Genomic DNA, 25,126 nt, shown 5'->3' on the forward strand with positions numbered 1-25,126 from the left:
TCTGGAACAGAAAGATTCAGAAGAGACACTAATGTGCTGTAGGAATTGGGAGGTTTCAGCCCTTGTAGCAAAAAAGAAAGGAGTGAAACAGGGAGAACAAATGCGTTGGCTTGCGTGGGCTTGAGAAACATCCATATGAAATAAATCCTGAGTGCGTGGGGAACTCTTGGAGTATTATTCCCAGAGGGCTGCAGCCGGGGGTGCTGACTCTCCGTCATACTCTTGGCTTTCTCCCTTCCATGCCATGGTCTCCCTGAAGTGCTTGGGTCAGGGCAGGTTTGTGGTTTGAAGAAGACTTTACGTTTTTGTCCTTGCATGGGCTGGTCAGGGCTCATGACTCCTTTCCACGAATGCAGTCAGCAGTGCTGCCCTTCCCTCCGGGGCGGACAGGAATGCACGGCCTTTAGCCTGTCGAGTTGGGGTCATTGGCAATAAAACAATCACCCTTGGAAAATACTTGAAGCCTAGCTAGTGATCCCCAAGCAGAAGTGCCAAGTAAAGTCCACAGACTTCCTGGAGTGACAGGGATGATCTCCTGCACTGCGCTAGAGCTTTACCAGCAGCTCAGTATCTGCCTGGCATGGCAGCTCTCGTAGAGCACCGGCAGATCCAGCAGCACTTGGCTCTGCCAGCACGGCCTGCTGAACCACCTGTTTGGCCAAGGCTCAGAAAGTGCCCAGAAAAATACCCATCTGCCTGTCCAGGAGGTATTCATGTTTCCCACTCCAAGGGAGGGGAAGGGTCGTACTCCAGAACTCTCTCTGCTCATCCATCCGCATTGTAGGAGAGTCCTTGCACCATCAGAAATGGTGCCAGGCACTGTACAACACCTGAGAGACGCAGGAGACAAGATCCAAGGAGGCCCAGGAGGCCTGAGAGCACAGTTTGGCTCTGGATCCCCACCTGCTGACAAGACCACAGTCAGGAATGGAGTAGAGCAGAAGGATTTTCATGGAGTGGGGAGGCTGTGAACAGTATCTCTGTCTGCTTGCAGTGGGTTTGAAAGGTCAAGCTCAGGGAAAAAAATGCTATCACCCATCCCTAAAATATTTAGGTGTCAAGAGGGAAAGGAAGGGGACCCAGGGAGAGCTGCTTCCCACATGGACATGGCCGCCTCTGCACATAGGTGATGGTTTGTCTTTTCCCAAGGCAGCGAGAGTTTCCTTTCTCCTGGGCTGGCGACAGTACCGCCTCCAAAATTGAAATGCACAATGCCAGGGGGGTAACCAAAAGAGTCCTGGCATTTTTACTTTCCTGGTAATCCAGATAAATTAGGAAGAATTGTACAATTAAGAAGGGAGGGAAGGGTGTGTAGCTGAGCTGGACCGGTTTGGAGATATTTCCCATTCACCTGAACGGCAATTCCCCAGGAGAGCCAGCCCTTGTTCCCATTATCCGAGTGCTCCCCAAGGGCATTACTGCAACGTGCTTACTGTCCACTGAGCATCTGCTGAGGAACAGAACAAAAGCTTCCAACCCCCGGGAAGAAGTGAGGAGTCACAGTCTCTGTCTGCTCAGCTGCCCTGGGACCGGGACTGAAGTGCCCAGACAAGCTGCTGGGGCCCTGATTTGGTTGAAAGCACCAAGCGAGGCCTGGAGGTGCCTGTTCCTGCAGGCACAGTGGGATCAGGGGACCCTCACACGGCAAGAGGCTGATGGCAGGGGCTGGGCTGCTCCAGCCCATCTGGCACGGAGCTAGACCCTGCTTGGGATGCTCTGTGCCCTTACATCCATCCCTGCCTTCAGAGCAGGGCCCAAATCAACCCCTCTCACCAGCATCTCCCACGAAGGCTCTCCTTGTCCTGCTGAGACAGGCAAACACATCTCAAATGCGAGAAATCCTCATCTCCAGAGCCAGGGGTGCATTTCCCCCATCCAGTCCACACTTGGGGTTTCACCTGTAGAGGCATTAGCCCACCTATTTACCTCTTCTTTCCCACTCCTGGACACTACCACAGCTTCTAGCAGCAATTTCAGCTGGAATGGAGGAGCTGAGCACCTCAGGGTGATGGGATAGGGATTTTGCAACAGCCTTGGGCTCTCATGATGGGCAGGTGTGGCACAAATGAGCCCTCACGGCTCATGATCCTACAACCCAGCCTTGCCCCAGGTGAAGGCAGATCTTTCCATGGCTGATGGAAACAGGAACACTCCACATTTGTGAGCTGGGGTCTTTCAGCACTGCCTTGGAATGGAAACAAAAAATTCTTTCCTATTTTTGGTTTCTGGTTGGGGACACTGACCCCCAGAAGCTTTTCATAATTCGAATTCAAGTTTAGTCCTTTCTGCTTCCTTTTTCATTTTTTCTTCTTCTGTCTTATCAGTCTCAACGTGTCCAGATTTATATCCTACAAAGGTAAAGTGCAGCCCATCCAAATGGCAATAAAGCAAAGTTCAGGCACCACAGCTGATTCAGAAAGTGAAATAGTGCTGCTGGTGGGATGGCGATTAGGATCAGGCTGAGTCAACACTACCCTCCCCCAGACTGTTTACACCTAACTTCCCTCTCTCTCAAGACGGACAGAAGTGGGAACCAGCTGGGAGCTGAGAATCTCTTCATGCCTTACAGGTGTTGGCTGCTGGAACCAGAGCTGACACCTAAAATCATGGGCAGCCCCAGGTTCCCTCACTGGCAAATACAAAATGAATCCCAAACCTGACCCACCTCACTGCTGTGGAAATGCCAGTGGCTTGTCCTAGTCAGTCACGCACTCCTCACTGCCACTATCAGGACTCCCTTGGGTCACTCCTTGTCCCACTGCTGCTGCCAGCCAGAACCTGACTCTGTGGACACAGACTCCTCCAAGTCCTCCAAACTTCTCCATGCACAAGGGCATGGAGTGACGGGACAAGGAGAAATGGCCTTAAGCTGAAGGAGGGTGGCTTTACATTAAATATTGGGAAGAAATTCTTCCCTGTGGGTGTGCTGAGGCCCTGGCACAGGTTGCCCAGAGAAGCTGTGGCTGCCCCATCCTTGGGAGTGTTCAAGGCCAGGCTGGACGGGGCTTGCAGCAACCTGGGATAGTGGAAAGCAGGGACAGGGCAGGTCCCTGTTCATGACAGGGAAATGGAACTTTTTCCAACCCAAACCAATCCATTTATGACATTATGATAAGTCACATTTGAGGCTTTCAGTGGTGACTGTATGGAGGCAAAAGAGTGCCTTCGCTGTTGGTGCTGAGATAAACACAGAGGTGTCCATTTGCCTGAGCCTGAGATAATAATTTCATCAGTAAATTCACTTCATAAAAACACCAGGGAGAGGAGAAGAGAGAAAGGTAATTGCACCCACGATATCCCTTAATAAATCATAGGCTGGAGCCTGCTCTCATTCCTGACACTACTGCCTCTTAATTATAGCTGCGTTCAGCTGAGGAGACAGAGGAGGAGTGCCAGGCTCTATGCAGAAGGGAGCACTAATTAAAACCTCTTTTCTCTGGGAAGATATTAATGTCTTCCTCTGGGGCAGAAGCGAATGGCCTTGTTTGTGGCCATTCCCGCGAGTTAACCTGTAACTCTGACTTTCACCCAGCCAGGCAGTTCGTCCTGCTTTCGGTACTTGGTGCTCCCAGCATTGCTTCTGGGCTGACGATACGGGACTTTCAAAAGCCCTTGAAAAGGAAGAGGAATTAACATGTACCCAGGCAGACTATGCAGGTGTGGAGGTAAGGTTAGGTAGTAGGGTTGGCTCCTCAGTCCAGGTACACTGACCACAAAAGGGACTGCCCCTTGATATGTGACACAGGCAGGATTTCTGTGATGGAGAGGGTATCCCAGACTGCACCCAAACAAATCCTCTCATTTGAGTTACGTGGACTTTAACAGGCTTGATCCTGTTCCCCACGAGAAGAGAGTCCCGTCTGTCAGGCTGGTGGGGGAAGGAGTCTTGTACCACCAGGCACCTGCACGCCAGCATCTCTGCCTGATCTCCTGATGGCTTTGGGACCTGGGCATGCAGGCAGGTGGATTCCTGATTCACCTCTTTTTCCAGCTCAGGAGAACAGAAACCCTGCCAAACTGTGGGAGGGGAGTGGTACATCTGGGCCATGGAAATGACAGTTTGATCCATTGAAGTCAAAGGGCTGATTCTGTGATTCTATCTATTTATTCTGTGTTTCCATGATTCCCGAAGAGAATCTCCAGCTGCCCCTGCAGAGTTTCCATAGCAGGGAACCCAACTGGTGAAGGAAAGCTCTAGTCCAGCATCCAGGCACATGCCCACTCCAACCTGGCATTCAAGCCATAGTCAAAACACAAGGAAAATATTGGGTTGGATTTTTCCACCTTTTTTTTTGCAATAGAAGGTGCAGGGCAGGAGTGTGAAAGTGGCATGAAAGTCTCTCAGGGATAACTCCAAGACTGTCAGGTGTGCTGTGAGTTGCTGCTGCTTGGAAAATAAGTTGATAAAAGTTTTAGCAGCTAAAAGAAAGGCAGAAAAGCTGCGCCTCTGTCAGAGAAGCTGCTGCACGGAGCGAGGCAGGAGCAGGTTCAACAGGATAAACTGAGAGCAAATGTACCAGAGCTGTGCTCATAGCTGGGCCTCTGCCAGAACCAGCAGGTAACACCCAAGGTGTGGCTGGGCCATCGGCTGCCTGAGCAATCTCTTGACAAGGAAGCACCTCTTGCCACTGCTGCATCTGCTCCAGGCTTAAAAACAAACCAGGAACAGCCCCTATGTCTGTTACTTCAGCCATGAAACTTCCAGTGTTCTTCAGCATGGGAGAGGGACACTGAGGTGCTGCTCTCCTTGAGATCTGTGCTACAGCCTATGGCACAGAGACAGGGAATGAGGGAACAGCTGCTTCCTGCTGACAGAGCTGGGGGGCATCCTATGAAACCAGCAGCTGGCGAGTGCAGCATGAACAAAAGGAGGTGGCTGAGAACACCCTGCAGAGCCGAGCACAGAGCATCTTGCCACAGGCCATTCAGGATGTCTAAGGTTTACACAGCTTGGCCAAAAGCTGGAGAAATTCAGGGATGGAAAAGGGTACCAGGAGCTCTTCACTCCCATTGCTGGGGGCTGGGAAAATTTGCAGAGAGGCGTCCCGTGCTCCTGTCCTGTTCCTGGCTTCTCCTCCAGGTATCCATGAGTGCTGCAGCCATGTGTGCCCCAACCTGCTACCAAGCAGAACTGAGGGCAGGTGATGGGAGAGGCGATGGACCACCCCACATCCAGGCAGCTGTCCCTGGTTCCTCTGAGCCAAGGGGAGGATGGAAGGGAGGAGAGGAGCTCTGGCCTCAGTGACTGCTCAGCAGAAGGAAACGTTGTACAGGTTTAGTCACAGCCCAGGAAGGGAGGCCTGAAACCAGCCAGGCAGCCAAAGCCCTGCCACAGCCACGTGCAAACTAAACCAGACAGGTCCCAGAACATCTGCTTCACACTTGGCACGAGCCTCAAGACACTCCTGCTCCCTGCCTGCCAACACCTGGTGAGCAAACAGTCAGGTGAGAAGGACGATGTGAAGCAGGAGAAAGTTGCAGGGGAGATCTGAGCTGCCACCATCCTTGGCAGTTCCTGGTATTTTCCCGGAGCTGCCTCCGACACGATCCGCCCTTGCCAGCTGCCTGTGGCTGCCAGGATGCTGCTCAGAGAGGCCGTGCTCCAATCCAGCGCCACGTGGGTGATGGGCACGCAGGTTCTTCTCTAGGAATCCTGTCCCAACAACTCAAGCTAAAGGAGCATTTGGGTAGCTCATGATATCCCTGAGCATCCATGAGCTCAGCAGCAGGCCCCTGGGGCAGGATTCAGGAACACCTGGCTGGGGAGCACCAGGAACAGCCCTTTATCCTTCCCAAACCACAGGTATTCCTGTGCTCTCAGGGCTGCCTGCCCCTTCCTTCAGAATGACCTTCCCAGAATATGCCAGGTTCTCCAGTGTGCATGCTTAGGCACAATTCTGCTTCTGACAATTTTCTCTGCTCCAGAGGGGACCCATAAACCTGTGGCTCATTTAAGGATCAGACCCTAATGACAGTCAGACCAGCAAGGAGAGTTCAGTGTTTTAAACCCCAGGTCACGGTAAGCACCACCTGGCTCCCCTTTGGCTGCTCGAGCATCCACGTGGCCTGTGTTGGACCCACTGCGTGCCAACAGCCCTGATCCTTCCACACACACCTTGCCCACCTGGCATAAAAGGGCTTTATTGCTCCTTTCCCCCCTCTCCTCTCAGGATTGCAAGGTTATCTGGGCCACAAGGGACCTCAGGAGGTCTCCAGTCCAACCTGAAGCAGGGTCAGCTCTGAAATCAGAACAGGCTGCACAGTTCACTCCTGCTGTTCTTGAAAATCTCCAAGAATGAGATGGCACAACCTCTCTGGGCAAACCTGTTCCACAGTGCTGTGATTCCCACAGCAGAAACCCTCTCTTCATGTGCCCTGCACAGCTTTAGCCTTTTGGGACTGGAAATCTCTGCACCAAAGACCCTGTGGGCACACAGGAGTGGCCAAGGAAGCCTTTCCTCTTTAAGGCGCTGCAGGAAACTCTTCTCTCCCCTTCCCAGCCCTGGAATCAGTCTGGCTCCTCCTAGGCCAGCTCAGACTCCCATCCCAGCCTCTGCAGGGACCAATTGTGTGCTTTTTCCTCCTCGCCCTCGCAAGAGATTAATTTTTTTTTTGTGGCAAGATTGTTAAAACATTTCTGCACCACAAGATTAGAAACTGCCATTTGAATTATTTCGATAAACCCAGCCTCACACATCCTTCTATTCTATACAAAACAAAGGGCAAAGGGAATGGGGTTTATTTTGGTTTTGGAATGATCTCTCCTGGGACTGTTCTGGTCACTGGGTAACTGGATGTTCAGGCTGCAAAACCCTCCTGTGGTCTCATCCACAGCTTCACTGAAAGCCCAAACACTGGAAATCAACCCAGTGATTTCCTGTGACTGTACATCTTGTCTTCTGACCCCAGAATCCTTCAGCTGGTTGGGTTGAGTATTTTGAAGCAGAACATGTTTTGTACCAGCAATGAATATTGTGGTTCCTATAAGGACTCTGTGAAAATCCAGAAATCTCAGCATTTTGCATGCAAAATGAATCAATGATGGGCAGCAAAAGTTCCTTTGGATGAACCCCCATTTCTGCCTTTCAGAGGTGACTGGTAAGGGATAGATCACCATTTTTCCATTTATAATTTTATTTACCATGATAATATATATGAAAATACCAACCACAGAAGGAAATAGCTACATTAGACTACTACTCAAAAAGCTCAAGTGATGTTGTCAGACCAAAATCTGATCTGAGCCCTGCCACATCTCTGGGAGCCACCACTGAGCTGGTTAAACTGGTGTCAGGCTGTTTTCCTGCAGTGACACTCAGAGCTGAGTTCCCATGTGCCAAGTTTTAGCTCAAATGAATTGTTACAAATGGCCAAAAATACCCGGACAGGATATGAGTAGGAAGCACAAAATAGGATGGGAAGAGATGGCAATGAATGTTGTCATGATTAGCTTAAAAAGGCTGGGAAAGCCTTAAATATCAACTGGGATTTTAAAGAGATGAATCTCCTGCCTTAAATCTTCTGCCCCACCCTCCCATCAAAAAGCCTGGGGTGAGTTTTACAACAGGAAATAAAAATTGCTGATGCTTCCCAAGCCCCAAGCCCCTACTGCTGTGGGCAGAGATTTGGAACAGGAGCAGAGTGGAATAGCTCCTCACTGGTATAGGCAGAGGGAGATGGGTTGCAGCCCTCTCCCTTTCTTTGAGGAAAGATAGGATGCTGTGACCTTCCTACATAGGCAGAGAAGGATTTTTAGTTCAGATTGACCAATTACTTGGTGCAGATTTACCAATCCTCATCTAACCCCAGAGACTTTGAGCTGACATTGCTGGAGACAAACTGAAGCTAAGCGTGGCCCCAAAGTGGCTCTCAGCCTAATAACAGCTTTTCTCTGCTGGAGAAAAAGCTCTTGGCACACCAACTGCCCTGCTACATGCCTGAATTTCTGCCAGGGAAGTGAATCAGCATTTCAGGGAGTGACCAAAAATGCCCTTCCTTTAGGAGGAGGTGGTGGAAAGGTCCCTTGGATCTCAGCAGCTCTGTCTTGCTCATGAACCAGTCAGCATGGGGGAGTGCACTGACAAACAAGACTCCCTCTGCTCCTCCCGAGGGGGTGAGGGACCAGCCACATCCCCCAGCTTTGCTTGATGCATTTCAGCCCAGTTTGGGCTGGCAGTAGCCAGGCAAGGATGGTCAGGTGTATCATGCTCCACCTGGGGCTAAAGGTTGGGAATTACTGTGGAAAATGAATTTGCCTGCCAAATGCATCTGTTAGGTTTGACAGCTGTCCTGTTAGAGGTAAGGAAGCAGGAATGCTGAGGCTGGCTCGTAGGGATTGCACAGGATTGATGCGAGGAGGGTGCCGTGTACTTACACGTTACAGCAATCATTTAATGAAAATTAAGACACTCGAATGATTAGGTCAAACAGCGAAGCCAATCTGTCCCCTACCTGCACACCCACACCTGGTGAGAAATGACTGATCCCCACCAGACAAACCAGGACCACCCAGGGGATATCAGCATGGTCCCTGTTGGACCAGGCAGCTTTGAAGCTTCTGAAAGAAGCATTTTTGCTGTGGGTGCTTTGCATAAACACAGTACCACCTTCCAGCCCTGAGCTTTGTTCCTTGAAATCCGAGCATGACAAACACCACTCTGCTGTGCTTCTCTCCATCAGAACTATGACATTACTGCGGGAAGCAGCAGGGACGCAACAGGAACCCTCACAACTCCATCCCAGCTTTAGCTCATCCTCACAGAATCTGGGATGGTTTGGGTTGGAAGGGACCGTAAGGACCATCCAACTCACCCCCTGCCATGGGCAGGGACACCTTGCCTTAGACCAGGTTGCTCCAAGCCCTGTCCAACCTGGCCCTGGACACTTCCAGGGATGGGCAGTCCACAACCACCATTGGTGCCAGCCTTTCACCGAGTCTCCCAGCTGTTCCACAAATGCCTTCAAGCTTGGAAAAGCCATCAGAGAAATATTCCAGCTCTACAGGAGGTGCACGTGAGGAACAGCTGTGGGAGCTGGTGCCTGCAGCCAGGGACATGAGCACACAGCCCGTTTCAGGATTTTGGTGTTTTGCCTGAACACAGAGGCAATTCAATGCCCTGCTCCAGTCTGGGCTCAGCTGTTCTCTGTCCTGCTCTGGAATATGACACACACAGGCAGAGTCACTCCCTATTTTTACTGGCCTGATCTCTGAGTCCTGATTTTTACACAGAGCAAAGAAAAAGCTTCCCTTTCATCAATAGTGTGAAATCCTTCCCATGTTTAAAAATCACAGCTTTAAACCCCTTGCTGCTGGTGATCCAGTGCCCAGAGTACAGCACCAGGCTGGGGAAAGGGGATAGTTTTTGGGGGTTGTGGGGTGAATAAGGATGCAGGGCAGAGAAACCTTCAGCATGACAACCACCAGTGCTTTCTTCAGCAAACTTTTTGGATACCAGGCATGCTACACTCACAGGTCCTGGCAGCTCTGGAGCCATTCAGCCCTTCCCTTGCATCCTGCCCAGACAGTCCCACGGCCAGCTCTGGCCTCCCACAGCTCCTTGGCTCCCACCTCCCAGAAGCTGGGTGGTGCTAAGGACAGGATTAGCTCACAGAAGGTGTGGGCACAAAACAAAAACAGGACAGAGGGAAAAAGCTACAAAATTCCACACAACACTCCTCTCTTCCCAGGAAGCCAAGGAAACACATAATGCTGGTTTTTCTTCCTGGGGAGTACAAGTGACTCACATGACACTTTCTACCAGTTGGGTAGTTTTGAACTGGGGTCTTTTAATTTAAACCGTTTAATAAGCTTTTATGTAAGGATGCTCATCCATCTCCCTCCACCTTTCCAAAAGCATCCATTAATATTTAATGCGCTGTTCCCGGGCCTGGCTCCCCAGCTTTCTAAACTGCAGCCCAAGCATAGATAATGCTCACCTTGGAACCCCTGGCAAGACACACAGCAAGTCCAAACCTGCTCCCTGTTTTCCTTCCATCCAGCTTCTGCAGAATTCCTCCAACAGAGAGGAAAAATGTAAATCCAGGAGCTGAGACTCGGCACCAGGACTCTGCAAACAAGTCTTTCGGAGGGGTACTGGAGCCAGCTTCCAGTTTTTTCCCAAGATCTTGGAGACTGTGGCTATTCGTGCATTTTCCCTGGGTATTTATAGAGCAGGGTGCTGTCTAGACTTGCTTTTGGTTGTAGTTCTGGGAGGAAGGTTTTATTTTCTGGCAGGAATATAAAAGCTCCTCATTTTAGGTTCAGATCTTTCCTTTCCCACTCCAGCCTGTGGGCACCAAGGGCCTCCAGTGCTGCTGGACTCCAGACTGGGACCTAAATTAAGGTCTGTCTGCGGATCACCATGGACACATTCCCTCTCTAGGTAGTTCATGAATCTCCCATCAGGAATCTGTAAATATTGGCACTTTTGCTCTGTAGTGCCAGTTTGTGTTTCTGAGCTCCCAAGGCTCCATTTCAGCCCCTTGGAGACCAACAGTAAATCCAGATGGGATTCAAAGGCGGGCCAGGGTCCACCAAAGCCGGTATGGGGATGGCTGTAGGTCTGAGATGCCTCAGTCCAAAAGAGCTGCTGCCACTTCTGCCGTGCAGCCTGAAGAACACTTGGTTCCTCTCTGCCCAGACCTGTTGGGCTGGGTTATATTTATCCAGGTGCTCGCTCTCCGGAGAATCTCCACAATGTGAACAATTTGATGTGCAGAACAGGGAGTGTTCCTCCAGACACCTGGCAGGTTGTACCTGGGGACTGCCTCTGCTGGAACACGGCACGTGCCACGCACACCCCAGAGCTCCACACACACACGCCCCTCTTCCATAGGCTTATGTCTTTCCAAAGGGATCCATGATCCTGAGTAGGTCTGCCACTGTAAAGATAACTTGAAAGGGTGGAAGAAGGAAAAAACCAGAGGACTTGCCACTTTCCCAGACTTGGGGTGTTGTGAAGACATCTCAAACAACACAGATAACAATGGGGACTCCTATGGCCACCAGACTCTCCAGGCGGTGTCATCTGGATGTGTTCCCCTTTCCGAAGCAGGAATCATCACCATTAAAACAGAGTGGTGAGGTTCTGACTTGGTCAACCAAGGCCTGATTTTGCAAATTTTTGGAAATTTTGGATGGGACAAGATCCTGGCTTGCTTCTCCATGGAGAAACAACAACCTGTTCCTCTGTTTGGCTGTCAGCCTCTCTGCTCTGGCTTTGCATTTCCTGATGCTTTCTGACTAACCCAAATATTATTTTTTTTTATGAGTGCATGTTCCTGGCAGAGACCCTGAGTTTCTCCTGGTGAGCCCTGAAGCCATCCTTACGGGCAGGTTCAGAAAAGCAACTAAAAGCAGGAGAAGGGTGGTTCCAGGAGGCTGGACTGGGAGACCAGAGACCCATGTGAAGTTCTCAAGTCAACCACAGGCTCACAGGGTCCCTCTCACAACTGCATTGAGAGATCTAAACCAGTTTGTGTGAATTTAGGACTCTTGATGCCTCATGAGGAGCCCTGAGCACACATATCCCAGTGCCTCACTAATGCCCAAAAGCTGTTTTGTTTGTGGATTGATGTGAGATTGTGGCCTTCCCTACCTGCCAGCTCCTTCCATACCATCAGAGAGGGTAGGATGGATTGTGGGAGCTGGTGGGATACTCCCAGGGGCTGGGGGAGCTGTCTGGAGCAGGAACAGTGCAGGACATGCACACCACAGTGCCTGTGCTCCCTTTGCTCTCCTGTGAGTCCAAACAGCCCAAGCTTTGCAGCACAGCCCATCAAACAGCTTTCTCCAGACTGACATTCCCATAGGAAAACATCCAGCAGCCCTAACAGACGGCACTTTGTGGGCCTGGGAAGTCTAAGAGATAACATCGTGTGGCGGCCAGCTCATGTTTCTCCCTGACGCTTTATGTTACTCCCCAAGGCTGCTGCCAACCCAGCATTTCTGCCTGGCCCATCCCCCTGGCGCAGGATACACGCACAGACAGCAGGGTTACACTGGACCCCTCACTCCGGGCAGGACCCCTGGGAGCGTTTCCATCCCAGGGATCTCACCAGCGCCCAAGTGCCTTCACCTCTTGGTGCAGAGAGTCCCTTCACCATGGCTGATGGGCAATTCGGAAGTCCTGTTGCCCCAGACAGATTTCGGTGGGATGACTGATGGAAACACAGACAAGGTCTGTTAGAACTGGGTTAGAACATGCTTGGAAAAACTTGTTTTTACTCCTAGGTCACTTAGCTTAAGGTTTTTGGGGGTTTTGCCATATTCTTCTTCTGTTCCAGCAAAAACTGTTCTGTTTTGACCAGCGTAAGTCCCTGCTGCTACAATCACATCCTAATATTCTCTGATACCAACAAACCCAGTCTGAGTCTTAAAGGTCTTAGACCCATGAAGAGAAAAAACCACAAACACCAGATGCTGCTGTTATTAACAGTGATGATAATAATAATAGCCCTAAAAACCCCACTAGTATTTCACATTTGCAAGCTGTCCAATCTTTAGCCAAATCCAGAATTTTTCATGTCCTTTCCATGCCCTATAAGAAGTCTGACCACAGCAGATAAGGGAGAACTATACCCAACAAAACCAAAATACAACAATAGCCGAGATCAGCCCAGAGAGGAGAAGAGATGTTACTCTTTCCCTTCACAAAGTGCTTCTCCACCCTTGGAGAAGAGGGATCTATGTCACAGCTCCCTCTTCAAAGAGACTCAGAGAAAGCCAAAACAATGCATGGCCAGCTTCCATTTGCTATTAAAGTACAGAAATGTGGTGCAGACAATGCCAGGCTCCTGTCATGGCTCCGTGTGTCTTCGGGAGGATATCTGACCTCCAAGGATAAGACTGGCTAGAAAGTTAGGGAGTGGGATTTCCTGTGCTTTAAAGTACAACATATCTTCACCCACCTTCATGGCCTTCAGCACTGATTTGTGCTGGCCTTCCTAAGTCCCTCTGGGACCTCCTGGCCTGGGCCAGATCAAGGTACCAGGCTTTAGCCATGCAGTTTAGCTTCCCTGCAGCTGCTCCAGCAGCAGAGGACAGAATTTGAGCCTGCTGTAGCTCCTGGAGTCCCTGTCCCTTTCCACACCATACACATGTGCAAGGCTTAGCTGCCTTGCTTGGTGACCCATGCAGAGCCAGTGCCCTGCACCAGCAAAGGGGCAGGTGATGGTCTTGAAATTGGCTTTGATTAGGCTGAGTCAAAAGCGACACCTGCACAGCCACACACTGTGTGGTGACATTTGCATCTCGTCTCCCTCCTTACGCTCATCCTGCTGCAGAAGGAGGAGGCAGCAGCCACACCTGCTGGGAGATAAGAGGGAGCTGAGAACCCTCTAATCAGGGCAGGGAGAAGACAACATCTGGCTGAGGCTGCAGACTGTGGGAGCTCTTAAGGATGTTCCCAAGGGGAGAGAGAACCTAGGGAAGGCCAGCCCACAGCTTCATCTCTCATGTCTTCGGCTCTGTCCACATTTCAGGTGAAGTGCTCTTAGCCCTCCTTCACCTTTCACAAGCCCAGCTGTCTCTTGATTTAGCAGATTAATTAGAAAGTCTCCAACCCCTTAGAAATGTGCCCTCCCCCCTTGCAATCTTCCAGTTCGGATTCAATTAATATCAGGCAATTGAGGCTGAATTAAAAGCTTTGGCATGAGGCTCCATCTTGGTTTCACTTGGCCAGCACCACACCATGCCCTCGCTGTCACCAGCACAAGGCCAAACACAGCCCCGGCCGGAACGCAGCGGGGAGAGCTGCGCAAAGGGCAAATAGGAAAATAGAAGGAATAAACAAAGAAAAGGGAGCCCAGCATGATAAGGACCTGCTGACTTGGCAGGTGTATGCACTGCTTCCAGTTTCATGGCCTCTTTGGGACACAGGCACCCTGGAAGAGAGGACAGCCTTCCAGGTTATCTTATTCTTTGGGGACCCCAGCTGATCCCATGAGTATTTTATTAACCACCACGAGATGAAGAATTCAGGGCTGGTCCTGCTTCGCCCATGAAGCCAGACTCCTCTGCCACCGCCATGGAGTCTGCACCTCTGTCAGCCACCTTGGGTTGCACCAGATGGGCTCCTCACAGAGCAGATCCCAGAGGTTTATTTTTTGGACACAGCTTGGGAAGGAGAAATAAAAACCAGAGTGACCTCAGCTGGATCCCTGGTTCCTCCTAGTGTTTCACAGCTGGGGCTGGGAGCAGGTCTGAGCTCCACAGGCCAAACCTGGTGACACATTCCTGCTGGAATAACCTGGATTTCAGTACATTAGGACATGGCCCTGGGGCAGTGAGAGAAAGGGGGTGAGAATATGACACTAATATGCAGAAACACTCCCAGCTGTCATCAGCTGTGGGACTCAAGTGATTGGGTGGTGCACAGTAAACAGAGCAGAGTGGGGTTTTTAAAAGCCCCAGTTCTCTTTTCCAGGTATCTTATGCTAATGCACAAAGAGATCCAGGAGATAGGAACAGTTTGAGGACTGTAAAAGGAAACCAGCAGACAGCTATTACCAGAGGAAAAATTCACAGGTACCCAAGCTTGGGCACAGCGATGGGTTTTATTACACTCTGAGGTGCTGGCAAACCCACCAAGTTTCTATTCTAATGTGGATATGGATTTATACCTCTTATAGGTGTGCATAGGGATTTCAGTATCGACCACAAGAGAGACAAAAAAGGGTGAATTTAACATACTAGCTACTAAAATGCACTTGAGAGTCCTTTCTGTCAGTGTCTCCATGCTGAGTGTGTTACTGTGACAGAAAACAGGCTGAAAGTTGTAAGGCTGAGCCCAAAACCTGCTGGGGTTCTCCATGCAGTCTGTGTACAGCCAGGTACTTCACCTGCATCCCCATAAGTGCATCCCTCTGACATCCCACTGACAGTTCTGATAAGATCAGTGAGAGAACTGTCTCTGCCCTCACCTCAGGGTGAAACACACGGAGCAAAATACCACAAGTGTTCCAATACGAGGAATAAAAACGGATATGTAAGGAATCTAGGGCAGCTCTGCTGACGATACAACAAACCCTGCAGCACATAGTCAGCCTCCAGAGGGGAAATCCCAGGTGTCAGGGATGACTCCAAAGTATTCCCTGGGGATTACACACACTTCAGCCTAGATTCAGTGAAGACAAACCCTTGGAGGAAGTTCCACGGCCTGCCCATGGCTGTCATGGCAGACCTTGGCACATGCCAAGCACACTCAGTGGTTCCCTTGCAGGAAATCCCACTGAGGACACTGAGGAATTTCTTCCTTTAGGCCAGCAATGAGTATTTCTAAGCCAAACCTCTGAATTCTGACAACCTTATCATGAGGCGAGCAGGGTCTGACCCAGGCACAGAAGTGCCCCTGAACTTTCCAAAAGAGACTTAAAAAAACTTTAGGACTTCGCCTTGGCTTCCCTTGAGCTCACACATGGAGCACAGGTGAAGAGCTTGGATACCAAAACAAATCATTCCCTGAGATCTTATTATACCCTGTTTGCTGGTTTTGTTTCTTTTCCCTTGCAGTTCTGCTGTCAGAGCAGTCCCTGGATCTCTCTCACATCTCCTCCCACATTCTAATTCTCATTGGTAAGAGGAGGAAAAAAAATCAGTGCTGATCCTGGCTACCTTTCACTAACCACTCAGACACCACAGTACATTTTCCTTCATCCTTGTGCTGCCAGTGGAGCAGCATTCAGTTATCACATTTTTCTTTATGTGGGCAGTCCCCTTGTAAAGATGCTTTCACAGCTGGTGTAGAGCTTAAAATTACCACATAACAGAAGCTAACAGCACTCTAGGCATGAAAAATGACTTGGGACACACAGCCACAAGCACAGAGGCACAGGGAGCTGGGACAGACCATGAAGGCAAAGGCCACCTCAGTCCCTGTTTAACTCTAGGCAGGACAGTGCTGCTGGAAAAAGATGTGCTGAAAAGCCACGAAGCTGGGGTGTGCCTGGAATGGAAGGGCAAGAGGGAGGGGTGGAAGTAGGTTTTGAAAAAGCATCCTGGGATGTGTCACCTTCAGCCCGGGTCAGAGCAGTGAGAGGTGACTGAGAGCAGGGAGGAAACACCCTTGTGCTCACATGACTGCTCCATCTGCTTGGAGACCCCAGCTCGGAGGCAGGGAGGGCAGGGTGCACATGGATAAATCACCTGAGAGCCTGTTCTATAACCACTGACCCTGTCTCTTGTGCTTCTGCTGCAGTTGCCCGGCCTGTGAAGCAACATGAGTCACAAAGGAACCCTCAGCAGCAACCCCGGCCCATCAAAGTAAGGATCTTCCTGCACCAATCCTTCCTACCGTCCAGGGGATACTCTAAGCCGTCCCACTCATCCCCAAAGTCCTTGGTGTTTGTTTCACCCCTCCTGGGCACCTCACAAGCTGGGACTGCTTCACACATCACCTGCCCTGTGCACTGGGGTTTGATAATGGCACGTTAGGTGGAGAGAGCAGAGGGACACCAGGAGCCTCTCCACAGGAGGGACACTAGGAGCCTCGGGCTACAGCAGCCCATGGCAACTTCCCAACGGAGCCAGAGCCACCAGCTCTCTCTCTCCCTCCTTCCTGCAATGGCTATGAGCACCTGAACCACTGCCTGCCCTCAGGGGACATGGTGACAGAGCACAAAGCAGCCCCTGGGCGCCCGTGCGCTCACTGCTCCATGCAGGACAGCCCGACCACAGTGCCTCAGATCTCGCTTGGATCCTCCTCTGCCAGAGACAACACTGTTATCTCCTGGCTGCTCATTCCTACCCATAACCCAGGCATGGGGGGTGGCCCTACATGTGGTGCTTAGAGACCTGACACTCCAAAATTCAACTGTTTACACACGATTCCACCCTCTCACATTCTTACATGGGATATGTTCTATATCCGAGCACCTGCTTTCAAGGGGCACATCTCCAACATGTCCATTGAGAAGGGATCATCACCTTGGCTCTTACACTGCCTCAGGTTCAGGTGGACTCAGGTATAACATGGAGGTCTCCCTGTAACAACCCCACTTATGGCACACTGGGAGCCGCTGTCCTTAACCCAGCCCCTCCAGAGTGCTGCCCTTCCAGGGGACACTGCAAAGGTAACTCTAGTGGGGACAGGCCTGGCTGGGCTGCTCCGTGTCCTGTTTCCACTGCTGGGTTCAGTGACATGTGCCTGCGGTGTGGATAGCAGATAGGGTTGCACAGGGAGCCGCTGGCACAGCCCACAAGGAAACGCTTTGCAAGGAAGGGAAGGGCTGGTCCCTCTGGGACAGCTGCAGTGCTGCTGTGTGAAAACTGATGTTAAAAATATTTGAGAGCTGACGGTTGATTTGTACCTTCTTTCTTCTCCAGTGGCAGCATGGGCAAAGCCGACGGAGCCTCCAAGCTGAGCGCAAAGGACCTGTACGGTGAGTCGTGCCTGCAAACATACCCAAAGTTTCCCATGGCAAAGGCACCTCTGGAGAGCTGGATGCGGACGTTGGGGAGCTTTAGGCTGGAACTCAACCAAAGCCTCATGAACCCAGGGTTCCATATGCAACAGGCTGGCCTGACCTGGCAGCAAAAACACACCTCACATCTGTGCTGACAACTCCCACGCTGGGGACAGTTGGGATTTTGTGGGAACAGAACGGCTGCTTCCCCCACCCAGATCCTCCCCAGGTCTGTTAGCAAGATCACCTGATAAAGGGCCTCACAAAAGAAAGACTGTCCTCGGCAGGTTAATGATTATCCTCTTTTAACTACTCAGTGAACTATGAAAATTCTGTGCCCTTTGGCTCTTTGGAAGTGCAGGGAATGGGCAGGATGGGTGTTCCTTCACAGTCCGAGAGTCAGCTTCTTTGGGTTGAGCACATTTAGGTATCAATAACAGTTATTCCTGATCTCAGCAGATCCAGGTACCCCAGGTGAAAATATGGCCTCTGGGATGGGCAGAGCAAGCATAAATCATGTGAGAAATCACCTCCCTCAGTTATTTCTTGGATAAGAAGTTGGGGGTTGTCTGGGGGAACTCAAGCAGCTTTCGGAGAGTCTGAGCCTGCCAGCTCTCCCACCTGAGAGCTGTGGATTTACCTGGTCGATGTTTAATTGGGAAGGAACAGGCTGCGTGTGCTTCTCCTTGGAGATCTTCTATTTGATCAGTGATGCCCTGCCATAGCTGGGCAGCTTATGAACTGCCAAGGTGGTTTATTTGTCCCTGGGAAGTGACTCTGCCCAAGGGTTTTGGCTGGAGGTTTATCCGTGTGGGATGGCCTGGAGCAGTGTCCAGAGAGACCAATCTCACCTGGGGAGAAGCGGGATGGCAGGGGCTGTACTTGGTGTTAAACAAAGTCGTTGTTAACTTCAATTAGCTGCCAAGAAATGAAACATGGGGATAATGACAGAGCAGAAATTTGGGCTGTTTGTGGCCTGGATGCTGCAGGGTGGGCAGGTGCCAAGCAGGGGTTTGAATTGTGTCAGTTGCTTCTGAAGATGGAAAGACACATGATAAAGAAGCAAGAGGATGAGGTGTGGAAATTTTGGGTGCACAGAGGGCTGCTAGTGCAACAAACTCCTGCCTCCAAGGCAATGCACATTCCTTTGGCTGTGCACTGAAATTGTGGCACATCCCGTCAGGGGCAGGAGGGCTGTAGTTGCCAGGTAAACAGCCCTACAGAGATGTGTAAAAGTGAACCTGGGAGCTCACAACGGCGTTAAAGTCAAGCAGATTTGCAGGCTGGCGCCCATGGGTGCCATCAGAGTTCTAGGGGGGAATCTAATGGTGCCATGGCACAGGGAGCACCCCTCAATCCCATGCCATGAAAGCCAGAGCAGGTAAAGGTTGACAGACTGCCTTGGAAACAAACACAGCTTTCAAATAAGCACTTTTCAGCACAGAATTTAATCTTCCACATTTTTTTGCATGAACACACCTCAAAAGCAAATTCGTCAGGGTTGGGATCTCTCTGACCAAATTCCAGCAAACCTGAAATGAGGACTGGATGTCCCTGGGCCAAATCCTCAGGAGGAGTAAAGCAGCTGCCTGTTATTTCCCTGCCACCACTGAAATGCAGAACGAGCTCTGCAGGCATTCCCTGCACAAATCAGTGGCTCTTGGCCAGCCCAGCCCCTGGCATGAGCACATCCAGAGGGATTTTGCTTAGCAGCACTTGAAACCCACCCGCTAATTCAGTAAAGGACATTCAGCACGCATAAACCAGTATTTAAATGTCTTGGTCCCTTTCCCACTCGGATCCTTCCTCCCCCAGCATTAATTTCTGCTGTGAGCTGGCACATTTGGGGGTAGAGGGCAGGCAAGAACTAAAATTCCAGGGAGAATTATGTTTCATAATGAAACAAATCACACCAAGCCAAGCTGGCCTTGATTATGTGATTACAACACTGCTGAGGGACATTTGGAGCTGACAAGACTTTTCATATCTCCATTTTCCTCCAGTGCAATCAGGCTGGACCCTCAGCCTGTGTACACTGCCGGACCTCCAAGAAGCAAGTGCAGTGACTTCCAAATTCCCAGCTCACAGGCATCCACCGCATTTAAGGCGCGCTGGGTAATGACCACAGATACTCCAATGCACACAGGTGTCTAAATATTATTTCTTGGTGAACAAGGCCTTGGGTTTAGCTTTCCAAAGATGCTTTTCCTACAGTAATACTGGCCTAATCTGACTGGGTGCCAGTCGAGGGTACACTGGGAACATTAAACCCACCTCAGGGGGAGACCCTGAAGAGGGATATTTAAAATTGTCATGGTGAAGCTGGAACACAGCAGCAGCTTCAGGCTGTGCACAGGAAGGCACCCGGATGATGAAGGTGGGAGACCAGTCTGGGGGGCTCCAGGGCATAGTGTGAAGGTCCTCACAGGACACAGCCTCATCACATGGCTGTTGATGGCTGGGGAAGGCTCTGGTGTCACACTTGGCCCGCTGAAATTGCTTTAATCACCAAATATGTTGCCTACCATAGTGTCTGTGGTGAGCACAGAGGGATGTGGAGAGATGACCAAAGGGAATTCTACAACGAAATTGGCTTAAAGTGTCAAGATACCCTCCCATGCTCTATCCCTACCAGAGTTGGATGTGTTTTCCAGCTGCTCTGCCATCCTCGGTGGAGTTTTCTGGCTCTCATGGGAGCAGAACACTCATCCTTTCCTACCCCCTTAGTAAAACAGCACCACATTCGTTCAGCTTCACATTCTGGAGAGGTCTGTGGCTGCAGGGAGCAGTCCTGCCTCAGCTGGCAGCAGGCAATGGCTAGCCCCTCTCAGGTTGCCACCTCTCTCCCTACACAGCCACCAGCTGAATAAATATTAATGCACACCATAAATAATTAGGCTGCTTCTCTGCTTACAGGCGTCGGTTCCAAGCCCAGATGAAAGCCTGTGGCGGGGGGGGAAACCAGGCTCCAGCAGAACCCACAGGAAGGGCTGGCAGGCAGCATTTCTGCACAGCACTTCCCACAGCAGGAAAGCTGCTGCCACGCCTTTCTGAGGTGACTCCAGGTGGACTTCTGCAGGTGTTCCCCTCAGCTGTTTCCAGGGCTGTCAAACAGCGCTGGCTGGCTCTCCTGATGGATTAGGCAGCGTAGCTGGAGAAGTTGAGGGCAGTTTGATGATGGCAGTGATTTCTCATGGGGCACTGGCGAGGAGCAGCTCATTTCTGTTTGGCTGCTGTCTGTCCCTGCGGTGCTCAGCCTCCTTCCAGCGCCCCAGGCCAAGAGGGACACAGCCAGTTGGTTCCAGCCTGCCCACCCATCCTCGATGCACTCATTTCTGGGAGAGAACCAGACTTGATAGGGCACAGGGCTGGAAAAGGGGTTTTGGAGCAATGGGTTAGGCTGGAGAAGCACGGTGCTAACACCGATCACTTGACACTGCACACCCGTAACCCAAGCCAGGCTGCGGCGCTGTAACAGGACACGAGGCACTATCACAAAGAGAAGAGCCACTTCCTGCCTGGCGTGGCCCTGGACAGGGATCATCTCCCTGGGGAGCCACAGGCAGAGGCTGCACTGGCACCAGCATCACCCCTGAGCCACGGGCAGCTGCTTGGCGCTGGCCAGGCAGAACACACCAATGGAGAAGGAGTAAACTACGTTTAATGGTCATGAACCAACTCCTGGGGGTCTCCACAGATCTCCCTTGTATCCCAATGGGGCTTCCAGCCCAGCCACATGGAGGGGTCTCTGAGATGAGACCCGCCAGCCCTGAGCACAGTGCCCAGTCTGTAATTCCCTGCTGCTGGCTCTGCCACACCCTGCTCAAACCATGAGCTTTTTCACAATTCCAGCTGGAGGCCACACGGCTGTCACACCATTACTGACAGGAGCACAGAGGGACTGTTCCTTCCCCACAACCTTTAGGAGAGGATGTGTGCAGGATTTAACACACACTGGTATTGTCTGCAAGAGACAACCCTGGCAGGAGCGGTGGCTAAACCCGAGCCTGCTCAGCTGCACTGCTGGGTCAAGAGGACCGTGTCCATACCTAAATCCACAGGGATTTGGGCAACATCTGAACAGTGACACTCACTGTCATGTCTTTAAAGGCTTCATCATACTGGAGAAAAAGCCTGAGGTTCAGCAGAGGTCCAGCCTCCTTGCCCAGACCATTAATTGCTCATCTCCTCTGCTGCCAGTCCTGAATAACTCCCTTGTCCTCCCCCACTGCTCCCTCGGTGCCATTCCAGCACCCTTTTCCACATCCCCTTTCCCACCCAAGATTCCAGCTTCAGATTACCCGGCTCCCCTTGGCACTCTGTGTGTGGGTGACCCGTTTATTCAATGCCTTGGACATTTAATACACCAACTGCAAACAGGGCTGGAAGAAAAACTGGAAGCCAACAATCCTGTTGGTTCCTGCAGATCAAACCCCAGTGGTGGGTGAGACAGGGAACACATTGGCTCAGTTCAGCCCTGACTGGAGCTACTGGGAGGAGCAGACACTGCTCCAGGTGCTGCTGGCCGAGAGTTTGGGAAGGCAGTTAGTGACAGGGATGCTGTGGAGAGGGATCTCCCACCTCTAATGCCACTCGGCATCTACAGTGACCCTTTTTCTTTGCCACCTTGAAACTGCTGAGCACAAGTTCTCTCCTTGCATGGAGTAACTGCTCAGAGCTCACACAGAGGAACCTTTTCCTAAATGGAAATGGGGTTTTGGATATGCCCAAGTAGCTTGGGAGCTAAAGCTGTGGTAGTTCATAAAAATAACAACAAAAAAACAAGGGGGAACTTTTCATTACAAATTTTTTTCAAGACTCAAATAAAGCGAATTAATTAAATCAGGATTCCCCCAATCTTACTAACTATGTTCTGACATTCAAAAATGTCATTACCAGCTACAGGAAGTTGAGAAAACACCACTTTGGGTTTTTTGGCGAAAAATAATTTGCAGGTTTCTTCCAGGTCTGGTTGTAAAGGCGAAAGGGAACATCTCTACCAGTGAGCTGCAACTCCTCAATGCCCTGATTATCCTGCTCCAAGCAGCCCGGTGGACACCGTGCCGCCAGACATACTGGACACAAACACACACTGTTCCTCCATGTACTCAGTCCTTGCACAACCCAGGAGCTGCGCCAGGTTTTTATTTGCTTTCCTAGAGTGGGTTGTGTCTTCAGCTAATAAACCAGGAATGTGAGCACTTGGGGCTGAGCTGTGGCAAATATGAAGTGTGCCAAGCAGGAATTCAGCCGTGTGACACCCAGAGCAGCTGCTCCCTGCTGCCACAGCCCATTCACACCTCAGTGAGAGCTGTTCATTCACTCCAAGAGCTTCCAGAGCCATCCGCACACACCAGCCGTGAGTGAGAGCTGGCCAGGCAGACATTCCCAGTGCCACAGGCGCTGGTACAGACCAGTTCCAGCACGTCAGCAAGTACCATGGATCTAACAGCAAACCCAGGGAGCTTGATGCTCCCTAATCTGCAAAGATATCCCAAAATGGAGGTCTTCCTGTGCTGGCCATAGAGAACAAGGAAGGAGCAAGGTAGGACCTGCAGATTCTCCCCTGTCGGGAGCTCAGGCACAGCAGGTCTGTGCAAGGCCCAAAACCAGATCCTTGATTAGCCACGGGTAACCTGGAGCATCCCATCCTCCTACCTGGCGAGGAAGCTGGAACCTGGCAGATGCTGAGTTCAACTGCCACATCTGGCCCCATGCAGGGATCCTGGAATGGAGGTTATTCCATACTGCTGCTCTGTAAGCCAGCCTGGCAGGTTTCTGTGGCTGCCATGAGCACACAGAGCATTTGCTGCCCCATTTCTCCTTGGGAGGCTGGTCCTGATCTGCCATTTGGCACAGAGCAGCTCACACTGCGCTGGCAGGTTCCTATAAACAGCATGTGCACTGCTAGATAACATATAGATAATGTGAAGATTATATAAGGAACTGGCAAGCTCCAGAAGGCACCGCCAGGACTTCCCTTAGGCTGCTGTAATGGATGTGGAGGCTGGGGAGGTCGGCAGTGTGATTCAGGGAATGGAGGAGAGATCCTTGGTATGGCACTGGCAAGGAAAACAAATCCAATACCTCTCATTCCTCACAGACTGCTCCGTACTTGTCTGTACATCCCCCCGTCTTCTGCTGTGCCTTCTGCCCAGCAACAGCTGGAAACAAATGGGGGGAGGGACAGGGAGGATCAGGTAGTTTCCTGTGGGATCTTGTGTGGGGAAACTAATTAATCAGAGAATGATATGCACAGAGGCGGGGCAGGGGCCCACTGTCACATTGTACTGGGGTGCTGTGCCCCTCTGGCTTGGCAGAAGCCGTGCATGGAGAAAGACAAGCCTGCTCTTGCCGTCCTTGGCACTGTTCCAACATTCCCAGAGATCTTAACCAATTATCCCAGCTCTAAGCTGGCAGTTTTATCCCGCTAGTTGATCTCCTGTGCTCACTGAACGGAGCGTTCACAGCCACGTCCCAGCTCCCTGCAAAATAAGGTTTTGCATGGAAATGGGGAGGGAACTTGGCACTAAAGACATGCTTTGGCTTCCTGGACCAAGCTGATAACCCCAGCCCTCCAGGATGTGCATCGATACTGCTTTTTTTTCCTCATTTAGTGCTCTCTTTCATCCCTTCTGCTCCTTAACATAAAGCCGAACAGGACTCTTTCCCTGCCAGCCAAGATTTTAGTATCATCACTGGGATTTCAGCCCAGCACTGTTTTGAGCCCTCAGGTACCACCTTGTACCTCCGCAGTGGTCTCAGCTCTTCCCATTTCCTCACTGGTGCCAGTGGTAAACACCATTCCTACAGCACTGTTTAGCTGTAAGGTAACAGTGGTAGATAACATACATTGCACGCCTCTGGGTGAGAGGCAAGATTAAAGCTACCTGGTTAGGAGAGAACTGAAGTGAATTCTGTTAAAGAACCATTTATAGGGCTTTTTCCCCTCAAAGGATTGTCTTAGGGATCACTGGGCCAGACCCTGAGAGGCAAGAGATTAGACAGTTTACCAGAAGTTGCGCATGCCCCACGTGTTATCCATGCTCAAGGCATTCAAAGGTTTCTGGATTCCCCATCCCATTCATACAGCAAGTGTCTGGGATCAGCACGACTGCTCCTCAGGCCACAGGGGATCACAACAGCACCTGCCAGGATACCCATGCTATGAGCTGGGTTTTTTCCTTGCCAGAGACAAAAAGGACAGGACAAAGCTGTATTGTTTTCCCATCTCTTTGGTTCTCTTGGCAGACAAAAGGGAAAAAGGACAGTGGTGGTCACTGTGTGCTCATGCCAGTTTTATCACCTCTGGATGTTTGCTGCACCAGTGCCACAGCCCTGGAGCTCTCCCTGCCCTTTGCATGTGTTATATCCAGAGTCCTCCACTGCCACAGACTCTGAAGGTCACAGCAGGAGATAAACAGAGATGCAGATGGGTGTCTGAGCTAATTTGGGGAAATCATCACTGTATTCCTGCAGTGCTCATCTATCACATGGGGATTATGCAAATTCTCCACATCCTGGGGCCAGGTTAGGGGTCAGATAACACCTGAAGGTGCCGAGGTCCTGTTGCAGGATGCTGTAGAAATGCCAAGTGTCCTGATGTGAGGTGTCAGATGAAGCCAGAGGAAATGAGCTGCTGCTGCTGCTGCTAACAGGCCAGCATGCACTCATACAAAATTCAGCAGGTCAGGGACAAGGCTGTGCAGAAGGGCAGGGTGGA

The 25,126-nt window shown here is 51.0% G+C and overlaps 1 protein-coding gene and 1 long non-coding RNA gene across 2 annotated transcripts in view; one reads left to right on the forward strand and one right to left on the reverse strand.

Moving 5' to 3' along the window:
* LOC116445428 overlaps positions 1-25,126 on the reverse strand; it is a 55,844-nt gene that overhangs the window by 8,849 nt on the left and 21,869 nt on the right. The gene's annotated exons all lie outside the window — the stretch shown is intronic.
* Positions 1-25,126, forward strand: part of EPS8L2 (EPS8 like 2) — a 46,885-nt gene that overhangs the window by 2,497 nt on the left and 19,262 nt on the right. The window contains 2 exon segments of the mRNA XM_032111817.1: positions 16,197-16,261; positions 17,324-17,379. Coding sequence (XP_031967708.1) covers positions 16,218-16,261; positions 17,324-17,379 — 100 coding nt within the window. The 5' untranslated portion in view covers positions 16,197-16,217.

Source organism: Corvus moneduloides, chromosome 6, assembly GCF_009650955.1.
Source record: "Corvus moneduloides isolate bCorMon1 chromosome 6, bCorMon1.pri, whole genome shotgun sequence".
Classification (NCBI taxonomy): Eukaryota; Metazoa; Chordata; class Aves; order Passeriformes; family Corvidae; genus Corvus; species Corvus moneduloides.